The sequence below is a fragment of the Cornus florida genome, unplaced genomic scaffold, assembly GCF_030987335.1.
Source record: "Cornus florida cultivar Cherokee Brave unplaced genomic scaffold, ASM3098733v1 CherokeeBrave_3.0.0_Hap2_Chr02, whole genome shotgun sequence".
NCBI lineage: Eukaryota > Viridiplantae > Streptophyta > Magnoliopsida > Cornales > Cornaceae > Cornus > Cornus florida.
Genome location: NW_026775572.1, coordinates 19,164,189 through 19,186,216, shown reverse-complemented (window position 1 = coordinate 19,186,216; position 22,028 = coordinate 19,164,189). Strand labels below are relative to the sequence as shown.

Below are 22,028 nucleotides of genomic sequence, written 5' to 3'. Positions count from 1 at the left end.
TTTGCATGATTTTTTTGTTGTATGGGATACTGGTACGAGTGTTTTTTTTTTTTTTTTTTTCCGAATATTGGTACGAGAGTTGACTACGATGTTTTCATCTATGCTTTACATTCCCCCAATTAATACGTAGACAAACCATTTTCATGTTCCTCTTTCTTCGAAAATCAGACATCAACGTAGTCAAGTGGGAGTGGGACCCATTATCCAGCGCCATCAAAGTTGAGCAAAATCCTTATTAGACCAGCCAACTGTCAAGTGGGGCCCAACAAAGTCGGCAGATCAGCGGCCATCCAAAAATCACCGTCCAATCCAACGGCATAAAACTAATCATACGTTATAAACAACACGAAATAACAAGGACCATCCCAGATCCACCAAACCCTTTTTTCAGTCCTCTTTGGGCCGACTCTAATTTCTCTCTCTCTAAACTCTCTCTCTCTAGCCCTGGTTCTGTTCTTTCAGACCAGGCCGCCACACTCTTTCTGTCTCTTTACCAATTCGGCTCCAAATCTCTGATTTAGAGAGAGAGAGAAGGGAGAGGAGAGAGAGAGGGAGAAGGGAGGGGAGAGGAGAGAGAGAGGAACTTCATGATGCAGTCAACCAACGGTGCTGATCTGAATCAACAGCAGCAACAGCAGTATCAGCAGCAACAATGGATGCAGCAGTATCAGCAGCAATGGATGGGCATGCAATACCCTGCGGCTGCAATGGCGATGCAGCATCAGATGATGTATCATCAGCAACATTACATGCCCTATCAACAGCAACAACAGCAGCCCTATCAACAGCAACAACAGCGACTGGCTCAGTCCGAATCTCAGATTCAGGTCACCAGCGAAGACAACAAGACGATCTGGGTCGGTGACCTCCAACTTTGGATGGATGAGACCTACCTTAGCACCTGCTTCGCTCACACTGGCGAGGTTAGGGTTTTCTTTATTCTACCCTCTTATGGGTATGTGCGTTATATGTATTTCTTGGTAATGTTTAATTTTCTGTTTGACGAATCTTAATATATTGTTAATTAGTTGCTTAAAATAATTGAAACATTTAGTGAAGTGTGACTATGTGAGTTATTGATTTAGAAACTGAAATTGAATGATATGGAAGTTTTTTTTTTTTTTTACGAAAATATGGAAGTTATGTTCATTGGTGGATGTTTGAATCGTTTTTTTATTCTATTTTTCTTTTAAATTTTATTTAAGGAAATCTAACATGGAATTGAATTATTGTGTTAGAAGAAATAAATTGTTTTCTTGTATTCAAAAGGTTTCCGTTAGGTTGCAGTACCTTTGGTGCATGATTTATAGAAGATTAAAGGTAGTTGGTGTTAGATGAGTTTTGAAGTCAGAATTCTTGAGAAAGAAAGGCACCGAAGTGAAAATTGGTAACCCAACTAAAATGCTACCTTATTGTAAATTATATCAAATTCTTATAATATACAGTCAAACGTTTAACATAATTCATCTAGCAAGTTTTTTTATTTATTAAGTTTTACATGGAAATTGTCAAAGCATAATTGGAGCTATGCTATACAAACCAAAAACTTGCATTTAGAGTTTCTGTCAACCGCTTTGCTTCATTACCTATGCTTTTAATTTTTAAACAAATTGAGTACCACCATGTAATTGATTTCATGAGGTTGTAAAAAATGTGGGCACTTGGGCAATTTTGCCATATTTGATCTAAAGTTTGGAAAGAAGATAGTTCTGACACCTAGAAACATACTGACACCGATTATTTGACCAGAATTCATATAACCCAGTTTATACATTTGCTATTGGCACCTCCACAATCACTCTTCATCTCATTATTAATATTATGTATTGGGAATTTTTAACTAGATTTGTGGAATATGGTGTTTATGACTTGCAGCTTCTTGGAGAGATGATTCTTTTGGCCTTTTTGTCTGTTTGAATTTTCTGCACAACCATTGTGTTCTTTGTTTCTCTTTTTCTGCCCTTATTTCCTGACCTTTGGTATCATGGCATCTGTAGCTCTCCTCTGTAAAGGTTATTCGCAACAAGCAGACAGGTCAATCAGAACGATATGGATTCATAGAGTTTTTTTCTCATGCAGCAGCTGAGAAAGTTTTGCAGAACTATAATGGCACTATCATGCCAAATACAGATCAAGCTTTTCGCCTGAATTGGGCAACTTTTAGTACAGGTGATAGGCATCCAGATGCTGGTTCTGGTCTATCTATTTTTGTAGGAGATTTGGCTTCAGATGTTACCGACGCAGTATTGCATGAAACTTTTGCCACTAGATATCCATCTGTTAAAGGTGCAAAAGTTGTTGTTGATCCAAATACTGGCCGTTCAAAATGTTATGGTTTTGTTAGGTTTGGTGATGAAAATGAGAGGTCCAGGGCCATGACTGAAATGAATGGCATGTATTGTTCAAGCAGGCCCATGCGCCTAGGTGTTGCAACCCCCAAGAAGCCATCGGGATATTCATCACAAGGTGTGCTGCAATAATCCCTGTTTTGCTAATGTATGGTGCTTCTTAATTCATTTCCTTGCCAGTCCAGAAAAAGAAGTGATATATTTGCTGTCTGGCATCAGTATTTTCTGTAAAATTTGCCCAATCATTGTTTTATTTTTGTTTTATTTGTTTTTGATATATCTTGGTCACTATTCCTATTTTTCTTTTCTTTTGGTTTTTGTCCCTGTTTTCTTTATATGTAAGCTTTTGGGCTAGAAAATTTCTAAGTTTGCCTAATAAGAAATACAGTGATGTGTTGCTTTTTTACATTACGTTGTTCAGATGTAGTTGTGTATATTACATATGAGCTTTCCTTCCATTCATTTCTAAATTTTATTTGGACTTTAAAATTTTCAATAAGACGAGTACCCTTCCAAGTTTCAATGGTATTAGTGTTGCATATTAGTTTTGGGACTTGGATCGCTTGAGAAGAGCTGCATGTCACTGCTTTAGTTAACAATTGCCGTTGTTGTTATTGTTATTATTAATGTCATTATCATTCTTATTTGTTTTTTACTTGCAATTGCAAGTTGCATCATCTTTGGTGGATCTGACATGAGAAGTTTCCTGTAACATATTAATAAATTTACTGAAAACATGTTTGAAAAATTTAGTGAAAAATGTGGTAAAAAATCAGGGAATTCGTAAAATTCTTCATACATTTCAATAATGTTATACAATTTTAATGTTTGATTAAATATTACTTTGTATGTTTATGATGCCACGGCTTTTTACCCAACAGCCATTGACCTTAGCTGGTCTCTTTCGGATTGATGGAAGGTCCGAGTTTTAAAACATTGAATTTCACTGCTGAGCTGGTTACCTTTTCCTCTCCTTTTTTGTGGTAATCAACTGATTGAGATTATTGTTAAAAAAGTTGTCAGTTTCATCTCTTTTTGCTGGACATCTATGAAAATTGAACCTTTAACTTCATCCCTCCCTTTGAGAAGCCATGCCAGCACTTTATCACCGTCCGCTTGTGCTGGAGTGGTCTTGGCACTATCAATTGTGTATCTGATGTGTTACATTTGGATATTGATCAACAAACTGATTTTCATTTACCTTGATCAGCTGTGGTATTGGCTGGTGGATATGCAGCAAATGGTGTTATGCCTCAGGGCTCCCAGTCTGACAGTGATTCATCTAACACAACAGTGAGTACAGCTTCTCTTCAGAGCTATCAGCAACTCTAGAATATTTCATTAACCTTCTTTTATATTAGATATTTGTGGGAGGGCTCGACTCAGATATCACTGATGAAGATCTCAGGCAGACCTTTTCTCAGTTTGGCGAAGTTCTCTCTGTAAAAATACCACCTGGAAAAGGATGTGGTTTTGTACAATTTGCTAACAGGTATGCCTTTATGATGTAGTTCAATGTAGTCTATTTAATTTAATTTACATAAAAATGCAAGTGTCAATATTAATGGGATCTAATAATGATTTCATATTAAGGAATAATAAGGTCCGTAAATGGTCCATAAATAATAATTTCTCACTGCCTTTAGTTACCTTAAACGTTAACTGAAGATATAATGTCAGGATTCATGTAGCAGCACTTCATGTATAGTTGAGTGAACACTTATTTTTTTCAGTTGAGTTGAGGTGAAGGCATTTGTTTTCAAATTAAATATGAAAATTATTATTCAAAAAGTGAATGATGTAACTGTAAATAATTGCAATAATGGTACTCATCAAAAATAAAAATAATGCTAGTAATTATTTTTCCCCATACGTTAACAGTATAAACATAGAATAACAGACACTGTTTTGTGGTTTATTTATTTATTATTACGATTTACAGAAGCAGTGCCGAGGATGCAATTCAAATGCTGAATGGGACCGTGCTTGGCAAGCAGACAGTTCGTCTTGCTTGGGGTCGAAGTCCAGCGAACAAGCAGGTAAATCTTTTCTCCTTAAATTACTTAAAAGAAAATTTCAAATTAATCGAATCCATAGTTGACCATTTTCTTATTTAAGCATTACACATTTGTCTGTGTCAATGCTATGGATACATGTTTGTACCGTTGCCAATACATGATTGTAATTTGATATCTGTCGGGTATGATTCAATGATCTGCATGAGGAAAATCTAGACTCGTGACAGATTTTCTTATTAGTCAATGAACAAAAAGGAGAAGGAAATATTTATATTTCTTGCCCCTCTGCTTTTCTGCAACTGAAATTGATCCTGCTTCTTTGCTTTCTATTATATTTAAGTTACACTGCTGAAATTCATCCCACATTGTTTTTGATTTAAGTTAAGCAGGAGTTGTATTTATTATTGTTTCCTTATATTTTTTGCAAAAAGATTTCTGGTTCTAAAGCTGATCTCAAGCCCTTTATATTTAATACTCCTTAAAGTTGAACAAATTTTAGAATTTTGAATTATTGTTCAATTTAAACTACTACTAATTTTGGTGTAAATCTACGAATAAAGAAAATGATAGTTGAAAGCTTTCTATTTTGTTCTTATCTCCTGTTTGTTTTCCCTATTTGACGCGTTCTTTAATTATATTTTAATACTCTTGGCAGTTTAGAACGGATTCTAATAACCAATGGAATGGGGGTTACAATGGAAGGCAAGGTTATAGCAGGCAAGGATATGCTGCGCCAGAGAATCAGGATCCAAGCACGTATGCTGTGGCGTCAAATGGCTATAGCAATCACCAGCAGCCAGTAAGCTGAACTTACTGGACAGGCATTTTGATTGCATTTGTCAAAAACTTGAGCAAAATTATGACAGAATCAGTTGCTTGTTTACTAAAACTTGTTCTTTGTTGAGTTTTGTAGCTGGATAGGATTTCGTACCGCTGACTTCTACAATATTTTGTTAAAACCTATTGGAATTTTAGGGGCAACCATTTGAACTTAATTGATTCATGAATCATGGTTTATGCTTGTGGACCATTTCTTTTTCTTTTTGGTATTTGATTTTGTGGAACAGAAAATTGAAAGGTTGTCTAGAGCAGAATTTTTATGACCATGCCTTGCAACAGGCAGGTCCCTGCTGGTGTGTAACTGTGTCCTAGAGTTTTTATCCACTTCATCCACATTTGAACTTTTCATGACCTAGTTTAGGTTATAATCTTCTCTGCACTCCCTGTGACAGTGTCTCTCTCCTTCCTGTCTTTCGCTATTCGGTGAAGTCTTCTCCACACTTGCTTATGTGCTTTTCATGATCGAGTTTAGGTTAATCTTCTACACACTGCCTGTGACAGTGTCTCTCGCCTTGTAGTTGGTGCTATTTTGGTGAAGTCTTCTCCACACTTGCTTATGTACTTTTCACAACCAAGTTTAGGTTAATCATTCCTACACTCCATTTGACACTGTGTTGCCTTCCTGCTTGTGTTATTTTGGTCAAGTTTTCTCCACAGTGACAGTTTTTTGCCTTCCTGCTAGTGATTTTATGATCACATTTGCTACAAAAACACTGAAGGCTACATTGGATGCAAGACAGTAATTTGCTTTCATTATCTTCGAAAAACGATTGAGATACTAGATTAATAAATTGATCCACGGTTGAGTATGAGCTTCAGGGTTTGTGAAAGCTGGTCAGTATCTTACTATCCGAAAGTAGTAGGAGTACTGGATTGCACAGAAAATTTCAGGAGAGTAAAAGGAAGAGTCGTCCTCCCTCTTTTAGTTTGGATGAAGAAGAAAAATGAGAAATGTTTGATTTAATTATTAGGGCTCTGCACGAAAAAGTTATTTGTCCACAGTTTTTTAAAGGGCATAGATGTAAAGTAAAGAGAGGGATGGGGGAGGAGGAGCCATTTCCCTACTCCTTTCTGATCTATTTTAATAATTGTAATTCAGCCCCATCACTTCTTTTTAGGAATGGCAAAGGGTGGGCTCTCTTTGCCATTCCGGTTCTCATTTAAGGTAGCATTCTTTGTTTCTGTCCAAAACCGTAGTTTTCGTTTACTCACCTTCTCTGCTCTACCCCACCTCACTCATTAATTTTTCTTAAAAAGTTATATACAGTATTTTCTTCTTAAATCATTAATAGGAGGAAATTCTATACACTATTTTCTGCAAAAGTAATATGGAAAATCAACATAGGGAGGATTAAGAAACTTAATTAGGACTTTTTAATAAAATACATAGGTATTATAGTAATTTAGCAACATCAACGGTGGTACTTTTCACTTTTCATGGAGTATCTGGTCAACTATGAATATGATGGCACTCAACAAAGCTGTCATTTTTTCCTTGAATTATTATAGACAAAAGCATAAGAATTACCTTTTTAGCTGGCACCATACAACTTTGATTTCTTTACTTTGTCCGAGTGTGAAAAGGGTCACCCCGTGTTTTCACTGAATTAGAGTGGCATCCCCAAGTTACATACATATGTTATATGAGCTTAGTGTCCAAAGAATCAAATCCATAATGCAATAATTTTCAAACTTACAATGTATTTGGATGTAAAATTTTGTTTTATATATATATATATATATCTTTTTATTTTTAGTATTTGGTTGTTGTAAAATAAAATAAAAAATATTTATAAAAAAAATATATTAAAACTTTACAAAAATAATTTACTCATTAATTTTGGATAAATTATTTTAGATGCTCTGCTTGACAAACTTGACTTGAACTTTTGCCAAATACTGAAAATAAAAATAAATATTTTTACCTAAAAGAGAAAAATTATCAAAACAAATAGAGCTTAAGTCAATAATGTAATAACAATTAGACGAGTTGCATTGTTATATATTTATATTATATAGTTTTTTTTTTTGCAAATATCATATATTTGCATAAGTGTTAGATTCTGGGTTTATCACAAAAGAATCTTTACAGTACTGGAATAACAGAAAGCAGATGTAAGCATGGCCCATATTGGAAGAGGCTAACAAGCAAGCCGAAGAGGTGGTCCGTGATTGTTAGATTTTCTTATTCCTGCCAGCACGTGGGCTGCACATGCTTCTAATCACACCCATCACCCTAAAAATACTCCAATATATATATATATATATATACATACACATAGACATACACTGATACCCGTAACCCATCACCCTAAAAATAATACTTCGTGTATATATATATATACACACACACACATATACATACACTGATACACATTACCCCCTCTCTCTATGGCGGTGGCTCCATTAGTACAGAGTGAATTCAGGTCATCATACTGCATGATTCGTGTGTTCAGTTTCGGGAGGTTCAAAAAGGCGTTTGGTTTTGAGTGTTTTTAGGTTTTTATATACGTTTGTTTGCTATTTATACAACGGTTTCCTCGGTTAGTGAAATAGTATTCATATACGGAGTACTACTATTTTTCAATGTGAAGAAAACTATGCATTTTAAAAATAATACTCCAAATAAAATTACTTTTAGTTGAAACAACTAGCCTTATTTGTTGGAAAAGTTATACACACATTTCCAAAAGATGATGTATATATCATCTCAAAAAGGGCAGGCCAGGCTTTGGTCAATAATTGAGGGTAATCATATATATATATATATATATATTCTCAATATTAAATCTTAACGTTTTAATCAATTCACCACTCCCAATTAACAAGGATATATCATGGGTAATTGAACTAACATATACCTTGGGGGTATGGAATTTCGGGGCAATGGGAGTGGTTGGATCATCGATAGAGTGACGAGCCCACCACATAGAATGGCTGGAATGATCCCGGTACCATATATGAGATATTTAATATTTTTTTGTAGACTTATTTGGATTATATTATTATTGTTGATTTCATTTCTTCAATGATTAAAAGGCAAAGTATAGAATAATTATTAGACCAGATATTTTATATGAGACGGGGAATGTTAGAAGTAATTAAAAATGTGAAAGTTAATAATGATGTTATAATTAGAAAAAATATTTTTAGTAATCAATTTAAGTGGTATGAACATATTTAACATTAACTCTATAGAGAAAATTAATTTGTCTAGAAGGTAAAAGATAAATAGATCCATCAAAATTAAGATGAAATGAAGTGATAAAAAAATGAGTGAAAAAAATTAAATTTAGTAGAAGAAATGACTTACGATAATAAAGAACAAAAAAAAAAAAATTGAAAAAGAGAATTTAGGTGGTTGATTGATTTTCGTACTGGATATAGGCAAAAATAAAATAAAAGAAAGGATGATGATACTGATTAATGTTGCATTTTAAGTGGGACCCATACAAATGGACGAGTACTATGCCACACTTGATTCAATATCTTTTTATTTCTTTAAATTAAAAATAGAGTCGACGTGAGTTGGATAGTTTAGTTGCTAGAGAGACACTTCCTCATGGTTTGATAGTTTAGGTGAGTTGGATAGTCTGATCAGTAAAAACATGTGAAGATTTGAAGAACGGAGTGATAGGTCAGGTTTGACTTATCCAAACGGTCCTCTCTCCCCTCCTTGCCAGGTAAATAAAAATAAATAAATAAATAAATAAAAAAAAGGGAGAAGAAAGAACTGGAGTACTATATCAAACATGATTGAATAAATGTTTTTCTTTCTTATTTAAAATAGAACTTGACTTTAATGAAGACCTCAACCCTAGATCAACCTCCATGATTGCTTTCCAGTTTGCCCAATAGTCTCTTCAATCATGCAAGTCACATGTTTCAATCTTGCAAGTCACATGTTTTAATTAGCCAAACACCATCGAAAAATTTTACCGACACAATCTTAAATAATTTGACCCATCATTTTCTTACCTCCACAATAATTTAGTTACCAACTCTCAAAATTATATTTGGACGAAGGCTAAAAGGGGTTATCCCCAGTGTTCGAGACTCCGGCGTGTTTAAGGAGTTAATTTCTATTTTAAACCCGACTTTCAGATCACAATGGATCCCTAATAACCGTTAAGTTAAGGCTTGACTTGTATTTGGACAAGGGCTATTTTAGGCATTTAAGAGCATCTCCAATGCTCTTTCATATGGGCTGCTAAATTTAAAATTTGAGAGAGGTGCAAAACTTGGACTCTCCAACGGCTTTTCATTTGAGCTCTCAAATTTTGAGAATGTCAAATTTTCTCTCAGATGTAGGAGCTGTCAATTTTTTTTGCAAGCCTTCTCTCTCTGTGTATCAACACGCGCACACACACATATATAATCTCAATCCAAAAGCTGTTCCAATAAAAAGATATAATCTCAATCCAAAAGTTGTTCCACACACACACATATATAATTTCAATCCAAATTCGTCTATATATATATATATATATATATATATATATATATATATATATATATATATATACTCACTTAAAAAAGATCATAAAAAATTTCACTAAATAGGATTTAGTTTGCAAAACAAAAATTACAGACCTTGATTAGTTGATTTAGAAAAAAAATTAAAACAAAACCCATGCATACAATTTAGCAGTTGCAGAGAGAGAGAGGGGCCAAACTTGAGAGTTGAGAGAACGGCTGAAGCTTGCGAACGGCGAACTCAAACTGGAACAACGGGCGATGTAAACTGAAAGATATGGGTTTTTGAACAATCTGAAATGATATGCCGATATGGGTTTTGATCTTTTGATTCTTGCAAACAGATAGATAAACTGAAATACATGGGTTTTCAACTTCTGATTCTTGTAGATTTTCTAGCTTGCAATTGGAGAGAGAGAACAGAGAGGGGGGGAGTCTAGAGTTGAGAACGAGAATAGAGATGGAGGCGATTGGAGAGGCTGAAATGATTTGCCCTAAAAATATATATATTTTTAATAATAATATACTCAAATATATATAATATACATATATATATATATATATATATATATATATATGAATTTCCAAAAAAAAAAAAATTTATATAAAAAAATTATATAATAATATAATCAAATATATCAATTTATATATATATATATATATATATATATATATATATTTGTTCCTTTTTCGACCAGATATTTTAGATGTTTGTTTCTTTTTAATTAGGTTTAATTTTAGTTTTCTTTTAATGTCTACAATTTGACTTAGAATGTGCCTAATATTAATATTACTGATGCAAATATGAATGGTGGGAATGGTAGTTGAAAAAGAATGGTGGTTATGTCAAAAAATAACATTTTACATGAAATGCATCGGAACAGAATTGCTAAAATATAATATTTTGACACTGTAACACTTGTCAAAATATAAATTTGACGTGTGAAAATAACTTCTAGCATTGGAGATGCCGTAAGAAGTTGGACTTGAAGTCTATATATATAGCAGGCCTAAAGGAGCCGCCACTATAGTAGTATTGTGCCCGTGACTCTTGTTTCTCTCATCCTTTGCAATGGAGAAGAACCATGAATTCTTCTCTACTGCAAAGCTCAACTTCTTCATTCTTCTTTTCATCATGATGGTCCATGACCTTAGTCACGGCTCACGAATCGATCAAGCAGGTCCACTCAGGGCCTTGCGCCGCGCTAAAATGAAAGCTCAAGGTGGTACTTATCCTTCTGATGATGAGAAGTTGAGTCCGTCAAGTAATTCAGGTGGACAACAATCTTCTTCTGATGTTGGGAAGATGGAAGATGATCTCATTAAAGGTGGCCTTCCTGGACAGCCATCTGGGGTATTGTTTAATCAGTATGCAGGGTACATTACTGTTGATAAATCCAATGGCAGAAGCCTTTTCTATTACTTTGCTGAGGCTGCCGAAAATCCCTCTTCTACCCCTCTAATTCTTTGGCTAAATGGAGGTGAAATCTCTCTCTCTCTATATTATATATGCCTTTTCTCCTAATCTTAATTATGGACCAGAATCCTCTGCAATACTGTACGGATGAATGTAGTAGAACAATGAAGGGTTGTGACGTATTTCAATCGCAACCCTCCATTACTCTATTACGACAATTAAGAGTTGTGATTGAAACACACTATGACAGCAGTATGTATTTTTGTGTGTATTTTAATGACAACCCTCTATTTCTGTATTCGTGCAGTACAGCAATCAAGGGTTGTGATTTGAAATACACGATAGAGAGTTGTGATTACACGACAGTGTGTTTCAATCACAATCGTCCATTGCTGTACTCGGCATGACAGTGGATACCAACTCCTTAATTATAGGGTGAAGTGCTTTATACTCTATAGTAACGATTGCATGGACCTGCAGGACCCGGTTGTTCTTCACTTGGGGTTGGTGCCATGGTAGAGAATGGACCTTTTGGAGTTAAACCAGATGGTAAAACTCTGTATCTTAGGCAACATTCATGGAACAAAGGTTAGTATATTGGTATTTTCAATCTAATGATTAACTTATTCAAATCATTCTGCTTTATTACTTTTTTATATTTGTAGTACTAATTTTGTTTATTACAAATGCCTGGTGGTGAATTAAGTACCTTATCATTATTTTATCATGATTAATGTAGGTCGTATAGTAACATTTTGAAGCCGTGTGTGCTAATTTCACTTCACTTGTATTGTGTGCATCATGATGCAGTTGCAAATGTTTTGTTTCTGGAGTCCCCGGCCGGTGTCGGATTCTCCTACTCCAATACCAGTTCCGACTACGCCACAGCAGGGGATAAAAGGACAGGTGGGTCACAGAACCAGCTTTCCTGTTTTTCTTTGACAAAGCGTTGTCTAAAGTTTCATGTTTGTTACAATTAAGTATAAGTGGTGGTTTGGCTCATCAGTAATATATAAATATTTTCAATTAACAACAAAATTTTCTTTGAAGATAGGAAATTATACCATTAGACTACATGCGGGTTTGTAAAAAAATTAATTAATCCTCATATATATAAAATATAATATAATATGCATAGTTTGTGTGTGTAGAGTATATGTATTTTATTTCTACTAATATACTTTTTTTTTTTACAGGTGAAGATACATATATATTCTTGACAAGTTGGTTCAAAAGATTTCCGCAGTATAAGGCTAGGGATTTATATATCATGGGTGAAAGCTATTCAGGTATCTAAACTCTAAACTTCTCTTGGCAACTAAAATTTGGAAAAGAGAAAAAGAAAAAAAAAAAAAAAAAAAAAAAACTAAGTTTTGAAAAGGGTAAAATTAATAATAATAGAAAAGGGTGAAATTTTTACATTATATGAGATTACATGGTCCCAACCAATCACAACTTGGCATCTAAGAAAATTTTGAATAAATTTAACACATTTATTTACATGTTGAGTTGTGATTGACCGGGACCATAAAATCCTGACTCATGTAATAATTGCTTATAGCCAAATGGACCTCCTCCTTATGTGGTACTTTCTTCATTTGGAATAAATATTGGGTGTGTTCGGCGCACCGTACATTCTCATCCGAATCATAAATATTGTGCACATACTACACGAATGAGCCAAGTACACGGTGTGCCCCTGATGCCTTCTCCATGATTTGGGGGCAACTTTGTTGTAGCACCTCCAAATTCTACCATTCATATTGAGTACCAGTTTGATAGTTGGATTTGATTTGGTTAAGGCATAGAGAACAAATGAGGACCCACCCAAAACCCGTCTCAGAACAATGGATCTTGTATTTAACTCTGCCCAATTGAATCCAGGTCCGGCCCAACTAAATGCAAAATGGGTCCAGCTAGCCTAAGAAGTGTTGTTCTGGCCCAGCCCACGTGATAACTAATTCTGTTGGAATGGTACAGGCTATTACATTCCAGAGCTTTCAGAGTTAATCATCAACACAAACATGGAGGTGGACTCTTCCTTAAAGATCCAACTCAAGGGCATCATGGTAAAAACACCAAACAGTCCCATTGCTTCTATGTTGAAAAGATTGCTTTATAGATATATGATAAAAATAATAATAATAATAATTGTTGTATGATGTAAAATTTTCTACTTTGGACATATTAGTATAAATTTTTAAATTATTTTTAGCAAATAAAATAGATGCCACTTCCTTGCATACATAGGTAAAAGAAATGTAAATACAGGGTTTCCCTTTTACATTAGATTACTAAAAGATTGGAAAACTGAATATCAATATATTTGAGAATATATATCTTGGTGAAATGGTGAGGGTACTTTGATATTCTAAAAGTCTCTTAAATAATATAAATGTAAGTTTTTTATGTTAATGAAATCAAAGTTACTAATCTAGAAATTGCTTAAATTATTAAAATACATATTAACATATCTGAGTTCATTTTTACAAAATATTGATTTTTTAAAGAGTAAAGTCCAAACACCCCCCTGCTATATTAAAATGTGCAAAAAAACCACCCCTGCTATTTAATATGTGCATATAAATTTTTAACATTTGAAAATATGTAAGAATTGAAATTGTCCCCTATTGACCCTTAATATATCTTTAAAAACTGAAATTAGTGTTTTTTGTTTTGTCTTCAAGCCATTTTAGGTATTTCAGTCTTCAAACTGAGCAAAAACTAAAGGCCTTTGTTTTTAAATTTTTTATCTTTTTATTTTATGTGACGAAATAAGCAAGTGATTAAATCAAGTAGTTGGTGTAGAGACCTAATTGACTGGTGTTCTACAATTTGAATACTTGAACACAATTACTAATTACTTACTACAACTACATTAATAATCCTTTCTTTGTTGTGGTGAATGACACAGATAGGAAATGGAATAATGGATGATGAAACAGATGGGAGAGGAATGTATGATTATATTTGGAGCCATGCATTGATTTCAGATGAAACTCATAGAGGACTTAAAGAGCACTGCAATAACTTCACCGGCCCCAACTGTGAGGAGTTTGTAGACAAAATTGGGAAAGAAATTGGAAAGATAGATTTTTACAACATCTACAGTCCCCTGTGTTTGTCTTCCCCAGACTCATTACCGACGAAACCGATACGCTTCAGAGGCTATGATCCCTGTGAAGAAAACTATGCTTATTTGTATCTCAATCTCCCTCATGTACAACAAGCTTTACATGCCAACACCACCAAACTGCCCTATGCTTGGGACTATTGCAGGTTCACATAATCATACCTATATATATATATATATCAATCATTTTCACTAGAAGCTACTTCAAGAAACAATGACTCTTCCTCTCTTTATTTATCAGCAAGGTGCTCACTTCTTGGAAGGATAGTCCATCGACTGTGATCCCTATATACAGAAGGCTCATTTCCTCCGGTTTACGCATACTTCTTTACAGGTAATTAAATTTTATTTCTTGTCACAATGTTGATCTATAATCATTAATTTACAATTTATGCTTCTTCTGAATGTGTGAATTTGTTGTGTACAGTGGTGACATGGATGCAGTTGTTCCGGTAACAGGCACACGATATTCGATTGATCTTTTGAACCTTAAAGTGATCAAACCTTGGCATCCTTGGTCAGATGGTACCAGAGAAGTATGTTTTGAAGATTTTTAATTTTTCGTGGTGCATTAAATAGAACTTGTTGCTTAGGCTGAATGAATGTTTCGTGTTCTTGTAGGTGGCTGGATACCAAGTGGTTTATGATGGACTAACTTTTGCTACAGTTCGAGGTGCTGGTCATGAAGTTCCGCGATTTCAGCCTCGCAGAACCTTGGCTCTGTTGAAGATGTTTGTAGGATGAAAACAGTAGAAATTTTTTAAGTTTCTACCACCATTAAAGATTGAAAAGATACCAATTTGTTCGGTTACTTGTTCTTCTACTAGCAAAATGGAAGATGAAGTGTATGCAATCGAGTGAAACATATGAATCTTTCATTCACATAAGATTACTGATATATAATAATCTGTTATCAGTTTGAAATTTATTCCGTGTAAGATGGAGTAAACATATCCTCCACAAGGAGACTGACGTCACACATGCCTAGTGGAAAGTTGTCGAGACTTGTATGTTTGAACATCCCCTAACTGTATAGATGCGTTATGGAAAATCCAGAGCACCGTGAGGAGTGGTGTGGACTGTCTGCGACAGAGACTTTCACAAAATAATGTAGTGCGGTGCTCATTAATGCTTCTAGATTGCATATAAAAATCAAGTGTGGTGCTCACTAATGCGTCTAGATTCCATATAAAAATCAACTAACTTGGTTGGTAACCACTAAATGCAGAAAAGAACAATGAGCAGCAAGAGGGACCACAATCATTTATCTGATGACTTTATAGGTCACACAAAAAAATTCTGGGATGCTCGAGTGCTGAATTGTGTGTCTAGAGGTGCACAGAATCACAATCAGCTCATCTCATAACAATCTTTTATTTGATGACTTTAATGTAGACTCTGTAGTTTACCATACATATCTTTAGTGACAAAGCAACATTAAGCAAGCAAAGGAAATGATATGTGGTTCTTGTGATATTCAAAATTCAAAATTCAAAATTAGAGTTTCTGACCTCTAATTTGCTTTTGTTGCTGCAGAGTATTCAAATCGTCAAACTTATGGAATCTTTTGAGCGCCATTTGTTAAAGAAGAGCTGGCTGATTAATTAGCTCATACTTGTCAAACTTCCAAAATCCTTTGTTGAAATTTTCTGTTTGTATTAGCTGTAAAGTTTGACAAAGACAAGTAAACACTCCAAATCCATAAAAATCAGATAAATATCATAGAAGCACAAGGAACGAAGAGAAGGTCATCGTGATGATGCGAATCCAACGAGGACAAGCATAGTATAAAAAGAAAGGATTAATGTATTTGATCAAACAACATTTCTACAACGCAGCATCAATGAAGGTTGCATTTCTAATATCACTTCTTCTTAGCCTCGTGGCTTTCATACAATGTTATGCAGGGATAGGATTTGACCCTCTTGAAAAAATTTTGGAGGCTCAACGGTCAAGAAAATTCTCAGCCAGCTATGTCACCAAGGCTATGGAGACAGAATATTCGCCTGTTTATGTAGGCCGTCAAGGTGGTTTGAAAGAAGTTGACAAGATCACAACATTGCCGGGGCAGCCTAATGGAGTGAATCTTGTTCAGTACTCTGGCTATGTCACTGTTGATCCTAAGGCCGGTAGAGCATTGTTCTATTACTTCGTCGAGTCCAAAAACTCTTCTAGTAAGCCTCTTGTGCTGTGGCTAAATGGAGGTAAAGTCTTTTTTGATCTACAGTCAACAATATTATTTCTTTCATCTAGTGAATTTAGTCTGCTTAGTTTCATTACACATTCTGATCTTAATTATTGTAACAATCATGCATATTTCTCCTAAAGAGTCTACTTAAGAACTATTACCATCATGAACTGTACTCTATTGTATATCATTTTAGTCCAACAGAATGCAAAGTCAAAATGCCTTGCAAAAATGAAACAGTGTCCAAAAGATGAAAGTACACTGATTTCACAATGCAAAAGTGCCCATGAAACCTGTTCACATGCTTAGGGTTAGTGTACATGAAATAGCATGACCATGAACATAGTCCCTAATGTTACCGAGCACCATATATTTCCATGCTATATATAATCATGTGCGCGCACACACAAACATATCTGAAGTTCACAATTGTTGAATGATTAATTCTCACCATACCATCATCAATTTGATCGGCAGGACCTGGCTGCTCCTCTTTCGGAAATGGAGCAATGATGGAACTTGGACCATTTCGAGTCAATAGTGATGGCAAAACCCTATCAGAAAACAAATATGCTTGGAACAATGGTCGGTAGTCCTTTAATTCTGATAAATTATCCTTCACTTAGTTTCTTTACAAAAAAGCAACGCGATTAAGTAGCCCTCTTACAATATATAGTTATTTTTCTTGGCAATGCAGCTGCAAATATCCTATTCTTGGAATCTCCAGCAGGTGTTGGATTTTCTTATTCGAACACAACATCAGACTCCGGTACAAATGGAGATAAAAAAACTGCAGTGGATTCTTATACCTTTCTAGTGAACTGGTTGGAAAGGTTTCCAGAATACAAAACCCGAGATTTCTTCATATCCGGAGAGAGCTACGCTGGGCATTTTGTTCCTCAGCTTGCTCAACTAATCCTTCAAAACAACAAGATCACAAAGCGGACTGTCATTAACTTAAAAGGAATAGCTGTAAGTTTCAACTGACTAACAAAATATTATGTAAACTCCGTTATATGTACATAATTTGTGTCAATCAATGTGGGAAGAAAACTAACATTCACTAATGTGTTGGATTGTTCAGATAGGTAATGCATATATAGACTATGAAACTTCATACACAGGAATGTACGATTATTTCTGGTCACACGCTATCATTTCCGATGAAACTCATGAAGGGATTGTTTTGAATTGCAATTTTTCTTCGGAAACTGACTCAGATGCATGTGCAACCTATATTGATCAAGCTAGGCGAGCTCGAGAAAACATCTTCTTTTATGACATCTATGCCCCCTTTTGTTCTTCATCTTCAAACGCTCCATCGGTATATATAGTTCTACGGATCAATTCTTTGAAACCTTAATTTTCTCTAAGTATATAATTTATCTTTCATATTTCTCACGCAGTTTCCATTAACTGTTTGCTTGAATTAATCAGCTATCAGCATTTGATCCATGCTCAGATACTTATGTCCACTCTTACCTTAACACTCATGAGGTGCAAAGATCACTTCATGCAAATGTCACAGGTCTTCCAGGCACATGGGAATCTTGCAGGTACTAAATTTCCCTCCAATCTTTTCTTTTTTCCTTCAAAATTATAGATTCATTTCTCAATCATTTTCAAAAACTCTAAAAGCAACACTATCTATATACATCGATTAATCCTATGGAATACTAGTTAGTCCTATGAGCCTCTTTTCTTTTTACTAATTCATATTTTTATTGCATCTCAATACAGCTTGGATGTAGCTATTACTTGGATCGACAAGCCATTAACAGTCTTACCCACCATTCAGGAGCTGATGGGCAGTGGTATTAGTGTTTGGATCTATAGGTAAGTGGTATAAATTAGCTAAATTCTGTTCTTTTAGCTTAAACTCATATTAAGTGACACAAAACCACTCTGCTTAAATTTTTTTAAAATACATTCCATCTCATCAAAATTAGCTACAAAATCGCAGTAAGTACTTTTATATCAAAATTTAATTCACTTGCAGCGGAGACACAGATGGTAGAGTGCCAGTGACAACAAGTAGGTATGCCATAAAGAAGCTCAAAACATCAGTTGAGACTCCATGGTATCCCTGGTACACCCAAGGCGAGGTATATATAAAAGGGCCTCTATATTCTTCATTCTCTTCTTTAATTTTGTTCAATTTTCTATTTAACTTAATCATGCTTATGTGCATTTTTGTGTCTCTTTAAGGTTGGTGGGTACGCAGTTGGATACAAAAACCTAACATTTGTGACCATAAGAGGAGCTGGACACTTTGTTCCGAGTTACCAACCAGCTCGAGCACTGGCCTTCTTTTCATCCTTCTTGGATGGAAAGCTTCCACCATCTAATCAGAACTGAAGAATTAGCTGAGAATAAATAATTAAGACTTGAAAAGGAATTAGAATATAATGATACCAGAGAAGTATGTCTGAATATTGTTAATTTTCTTTGTGCATTTAATAGAATTTCTTGCTTAGGGTGAATGAATATTTCAAATTCTTGTAGGTGGCTGGAAACCAAGTAGTTTATGATGGATTAACTTTTGCAACAGTTCGAGGTGCTGGTCATGAAGTCCCACGATTTCAGCCTCATGGAGAGCCTTGGCTCTGTTAAAGATGTTTGTAGAATGAAAACAGTAGATTTTTGTGTTTCTACCACCATTAAAATTGGGAAACGATACCAATTTGTTCGGTTACTGGCATCATTCTTCTACTAATACAATTGAAGGTGAAGTGTATGCAACGAATCATTCTATCACATAAAATTACTGATATGTAATAATCTGTTATCAGTTTGGAATTCATTTCTCTGTTAGATAGATAACATCATGGGAAATGTTTAACTTGGAGTAATAACATATCATCCACAAGAATAAATTCATACCTTTGCTTTAAATTTTTGGTAAGCTAAAGTATGCACCAGATTAGGCAACCACATCAGTGATATAAAAAAGTTCTTTATCTCCCTTCCTTGCCTCTTCGGAGCCTTAACACTGAAATTTTCCTTGTAAGTAAATTTAATCATAAGTCAAGTACGACGATAGGTAAAATTATAAATTAGCAGAGAAAGACCCATATATATTTCAGTGACTGCATCCATGGATGAAAATAATCCCCATAATTTCATTTCAAAGAGCCATGGAAGAAGCTGGACTTTTTATTACATAGCCGTTTTCAACGATCAAGACAAGTGCACAGAGTATATAGGTAAAAGAAAATCATAGGTTTTTCCTATAACTTTGGTCTTCCACTTTCCTTAATATTACCCTCAACATGGGTTATGTCACTTGTACTAAATGGCACACTTAAAAGGTCTTCTCTGCACATAGAGTATATAGGTAAAAGAAATGGCTACTTCACCATGTAAATATAGGGTTTCATGTCGTAATAGTACAAAATGAAATCAAAGTTACTAATCTAGAAATTGTTTATTATTAAAATACATATTAACATATCTGAGTTAATTTGTGTAAATTTTTGATTTATTTATTTTAAATATGTAACATTCTACTTAAACAGCAATATTCAATATCCAATTCAAAATTTAACAATATGTATAAGCTATGGAGATAATGTGGAACTAAGTATGTGCAGTTTCCTTGGATGAAATAAGCAAGTCATTAAATAAACTAGTTGATATAGAGAGAGAATTGAGTTTGAACAAATGAATATTACTTGCTGTGCCTTTCCTGCTCCAATTCTCTGTTTAGTGGCTAGTGTTTTACTAAATAATTTATAGACTTGGAAATACAATTGCTAAGTACTTACTACAACTATATTAATAGTCCTACCTTTGTTCTGGTGAATGATACAGATAGGAAATGGGATAATGAATGATGAGACAGATGGGAGACGAATATATGATTTTGTTTGGAGCCATGCATTGATTTCAGATGAAACTCATAGAGGACTTATAAAGCACTGCAACAACTCCACTGGCCCCAAGTGTGAGAAGTTTGTAGACAAAATTGGGACAGAAGTTAGAATGATATATTTTTACAACATCTACAGTCCCCTGTGTTTGTCTTCCTCAGACTCATTATCGACGAAGCCAAGACACTTCAGAGGGTATGATCCCTGTGAAGAAAACTATGCTTATTTGTATCTCAATCTAAATCTCCCTCATGTACAACAAGCTTTACATGCTAACACCACCAAACTGCCCTATGCTTGGGACTTTTGCAGGTTCGTATCTCTATATATATATTTCAATCATTTTCACTAGAAGTAACTTCAAGAAACAATGACTCTTCTTTTCTTTATTTATCAGCACTGTGCCCACTTCTTGGAAGGATAGTCCATCAACTGTGATCCCTATATACAGAAGGCTCATTTCCTCCGGTTTATGCATACTTCTTTACAGGTAATTAGATTTTATTTCTTGTCACAATGTTGATCTAGAATCATCAATAACCACATTATTAATTTATAATTTATGACCCAAGTTTACATTTTTTTTTGTTTTTTTGGCCCTTGAACATAGATTTGATCTACAATTTATGCTTCTTCTGAATGTGTGAATTTGTTGTGGACAGTGGTGACATGGATGCAGTTGTTCTGGTAACTGACACACGATATTCGATTGATCTTTTGAATCTTAAAAGAGATCAAACCTTGGCATCCTTGGTTAGATGATACCAGAGAAGTATGTTTCAAGATTTCTAATTTTTCGTCGTGCATTTCATAGAACTTGTTGCTTAGGCTGAATGAATGTTTCGTGTTCTTGTAAGGTGGCTGGATACCAAGTGGTTTATGATGGATTAACTTTTGCTACAGTTCAAGGTGCTGGTCATGAAATTCCACGATTTCAGCCTTGCAAAGCCTTGGTTCTGTCGAAGATGTTTGTAGGATGAAAACAGTTGAGTTTTTTTTTAGTTTCTACCACCATTAAAGTTGGAAAATGATACCATTTTGTTCGGTTACTGGCATCATTCTACTACACTAGCAAAATTGAAGAAAAAAAATGTATGCAATAAAGTGAAACATATTCTATCACAGAAAATTACTGATATATAATAATACTCTGTTATCAGTTTGGAATTTATTTCTCTCTAAGATAGATAACATCATGGGATATTTTAACTTGAAGGAATAAAATTTTTGGTAAGCTAGAGTATGCACAGATTATGCAACCCACCTTAGTAATAGAAATAAAAAATAAAATAAAGATAAAAAATTTCTTTATCTCCCTTCCTTACCTCTTCTGAGCCTTTACACTGAAATTTGTCCTGCAAGTAAATTTAAATATAAGTCAGTTATGAAGTAAAGGTAAAATTATAAATTTGCAAGAAAGAACGGCATATATTTCAGTGACTGCATCCATGGATGAAAATAATCCCCATGATTTCATTTTGAAGAACCATGGAAGAAGCTGAACTTTTTATTACAAAACAATGTACTCCAGCTTTCGTGGCAGTAGCTTAATTTATTGACTAACTTTACAAATGATCCAGACAAGTGCATCTAAATACAAACTAATCCCAATTTGAAAAATGTATTTTTTCTAGTCCAAAGTAGAAAATCATGCAATAAATAATTAGTACCCAGAACAGAGGACTAATCCATTTCCAGGGGCTCACATAATCTTACATCGGAGTACCTTTAAGGGG

The 22,028-nt window shown here is 34.5% G+C and overlaps 2 protein-coding genes and 1 pseudogene across 3 annotated transcripts; all 3 read left to right on the top strand.

The window, feature by feature from the left end:
- The first annotated feature begins 374 nt into the window (after positions 1 to 374).
- LOC132294057 (polyadenylate-binding protein RBP47-like) lies at positions 375 to 5,396 on the top strand. Of its 2 annotated transcripts, none has more exons than XM_059791776.1 (6): positions 375 to 923; positions 1,998 to 2,466; positions 3,559 to 3,641; positions 3,710 to 3,840; positions 4,291 to 4,387; positions 5,027 to 5,396. In XM_059791776.1, the coding sequence occupies exons 1-6, from the start codon at positions 588 to 590 to the stop codon at positions 5,036 to 5,038; spliced, it is 1,128 nt and encodes a 375-aa protein (XP_059647759.1). In that variant the 5' UTR covers positions 375 to 587; the 3' UTR covers positions 5,039 to 5,396. The 2 variants fall into 2 exon arrangements, with proteins under 2 accessions (XP_059647759.1, XP_059647758.1); XM_059791775.1 differs by having other exon boundaries at positions 377 to 923; positions 5,022 to 5,396.
- Positions 5,397 to 10,739: 5,343 nt separating this feature from the next.
- On the top strand, positions 10,740 to 19,234 carry LOC132295764 (uncharacterized). Its single transcript, XM_059794054.1, has 18 exons — positions 10,740 to 11,163; positions 11,580 to 11,687; positions 11,910 to 12,005; positions 12,296 to 12,388; positions 13,080 to 13,168; positions 14,014 to 14,378; positions 14,474 to 14,566; positions 14,660 to 14,768; positions 14,854 to 14,967; positions 16,019 to 16,436; positions 16,898 to 17,005; positions 17,118 to 17,392; positions 17,505 to 17,744; positions 17,858 to 17,976; positions 18,161 to 18,256; positions 18,420 to 18,525; positions 18,629 to 18,842; positions 18,926 to 19,234. The coding sequence occupies exons 1-17, from the start codon at positions 10,755 to 10,757 to the stop codon at positions 18,776 to 18,778; spliced, it is 2,988 nt and encodes a 995-aa protein (XP_059650037.1). The 5' UTR covers positions 10,740 to 10,754; the 3' UTR covers positions 18,779 to 18,842; positions 18,926 to 19,234.
- Positions 19,009 to 21,421, top strand: LOC132294055 (serine carboxypeptidase-like 40; annotated as a pseudogene).
- Positions 21,422 to 22,028: the final 607 nt, after the last annotated feature.

Bases quoted from the DNA above. Each gene is read 5' to 3' on its own strand.
- LOC132294057 (XM_059791775.1), top strand. From the start codon at position 588: ATGATGCAGTCAACCAACGGTGCTGATCTGAATCAACAGCAGCAACAG. The intron at 924-1,997 runs GTTAGGGTTTTC...TGGCATCTGTAG, and splicing joins GCTTCGCTCACACTGGCGAG to CTCTCCTCTGTAAAGGTTAT. The intron at 2,467-3,558 runs GTGTGCTGCAAT...TACCTTGATCAG, and splicing joins ATCGGGATATTCATCACAAG to CTGTGGTATTGGCTGGTGGA.
- LOC132295764 (XM_059794054.1), top strand. From the start codon at position 10,755: ATGGAGAAGAACCATGAATTCTTCTCTACTGCAAAGCTCAACTTCTTC. The intron at 17,006-17,117 runs GTCGGTAGTCCT...TTGGCAATGCAG, and splicing joins CAAATATGCTTGGAACAATG to CTGCAAATATCCTATTCTTG. The intron at 18,257-18,419 runs GTAAGTGGTATA...ATTCACTTGCAG, and splicing joins ATTAGTGTTTGGATCTATAG to CGGAGACACAGATGGTAGAG.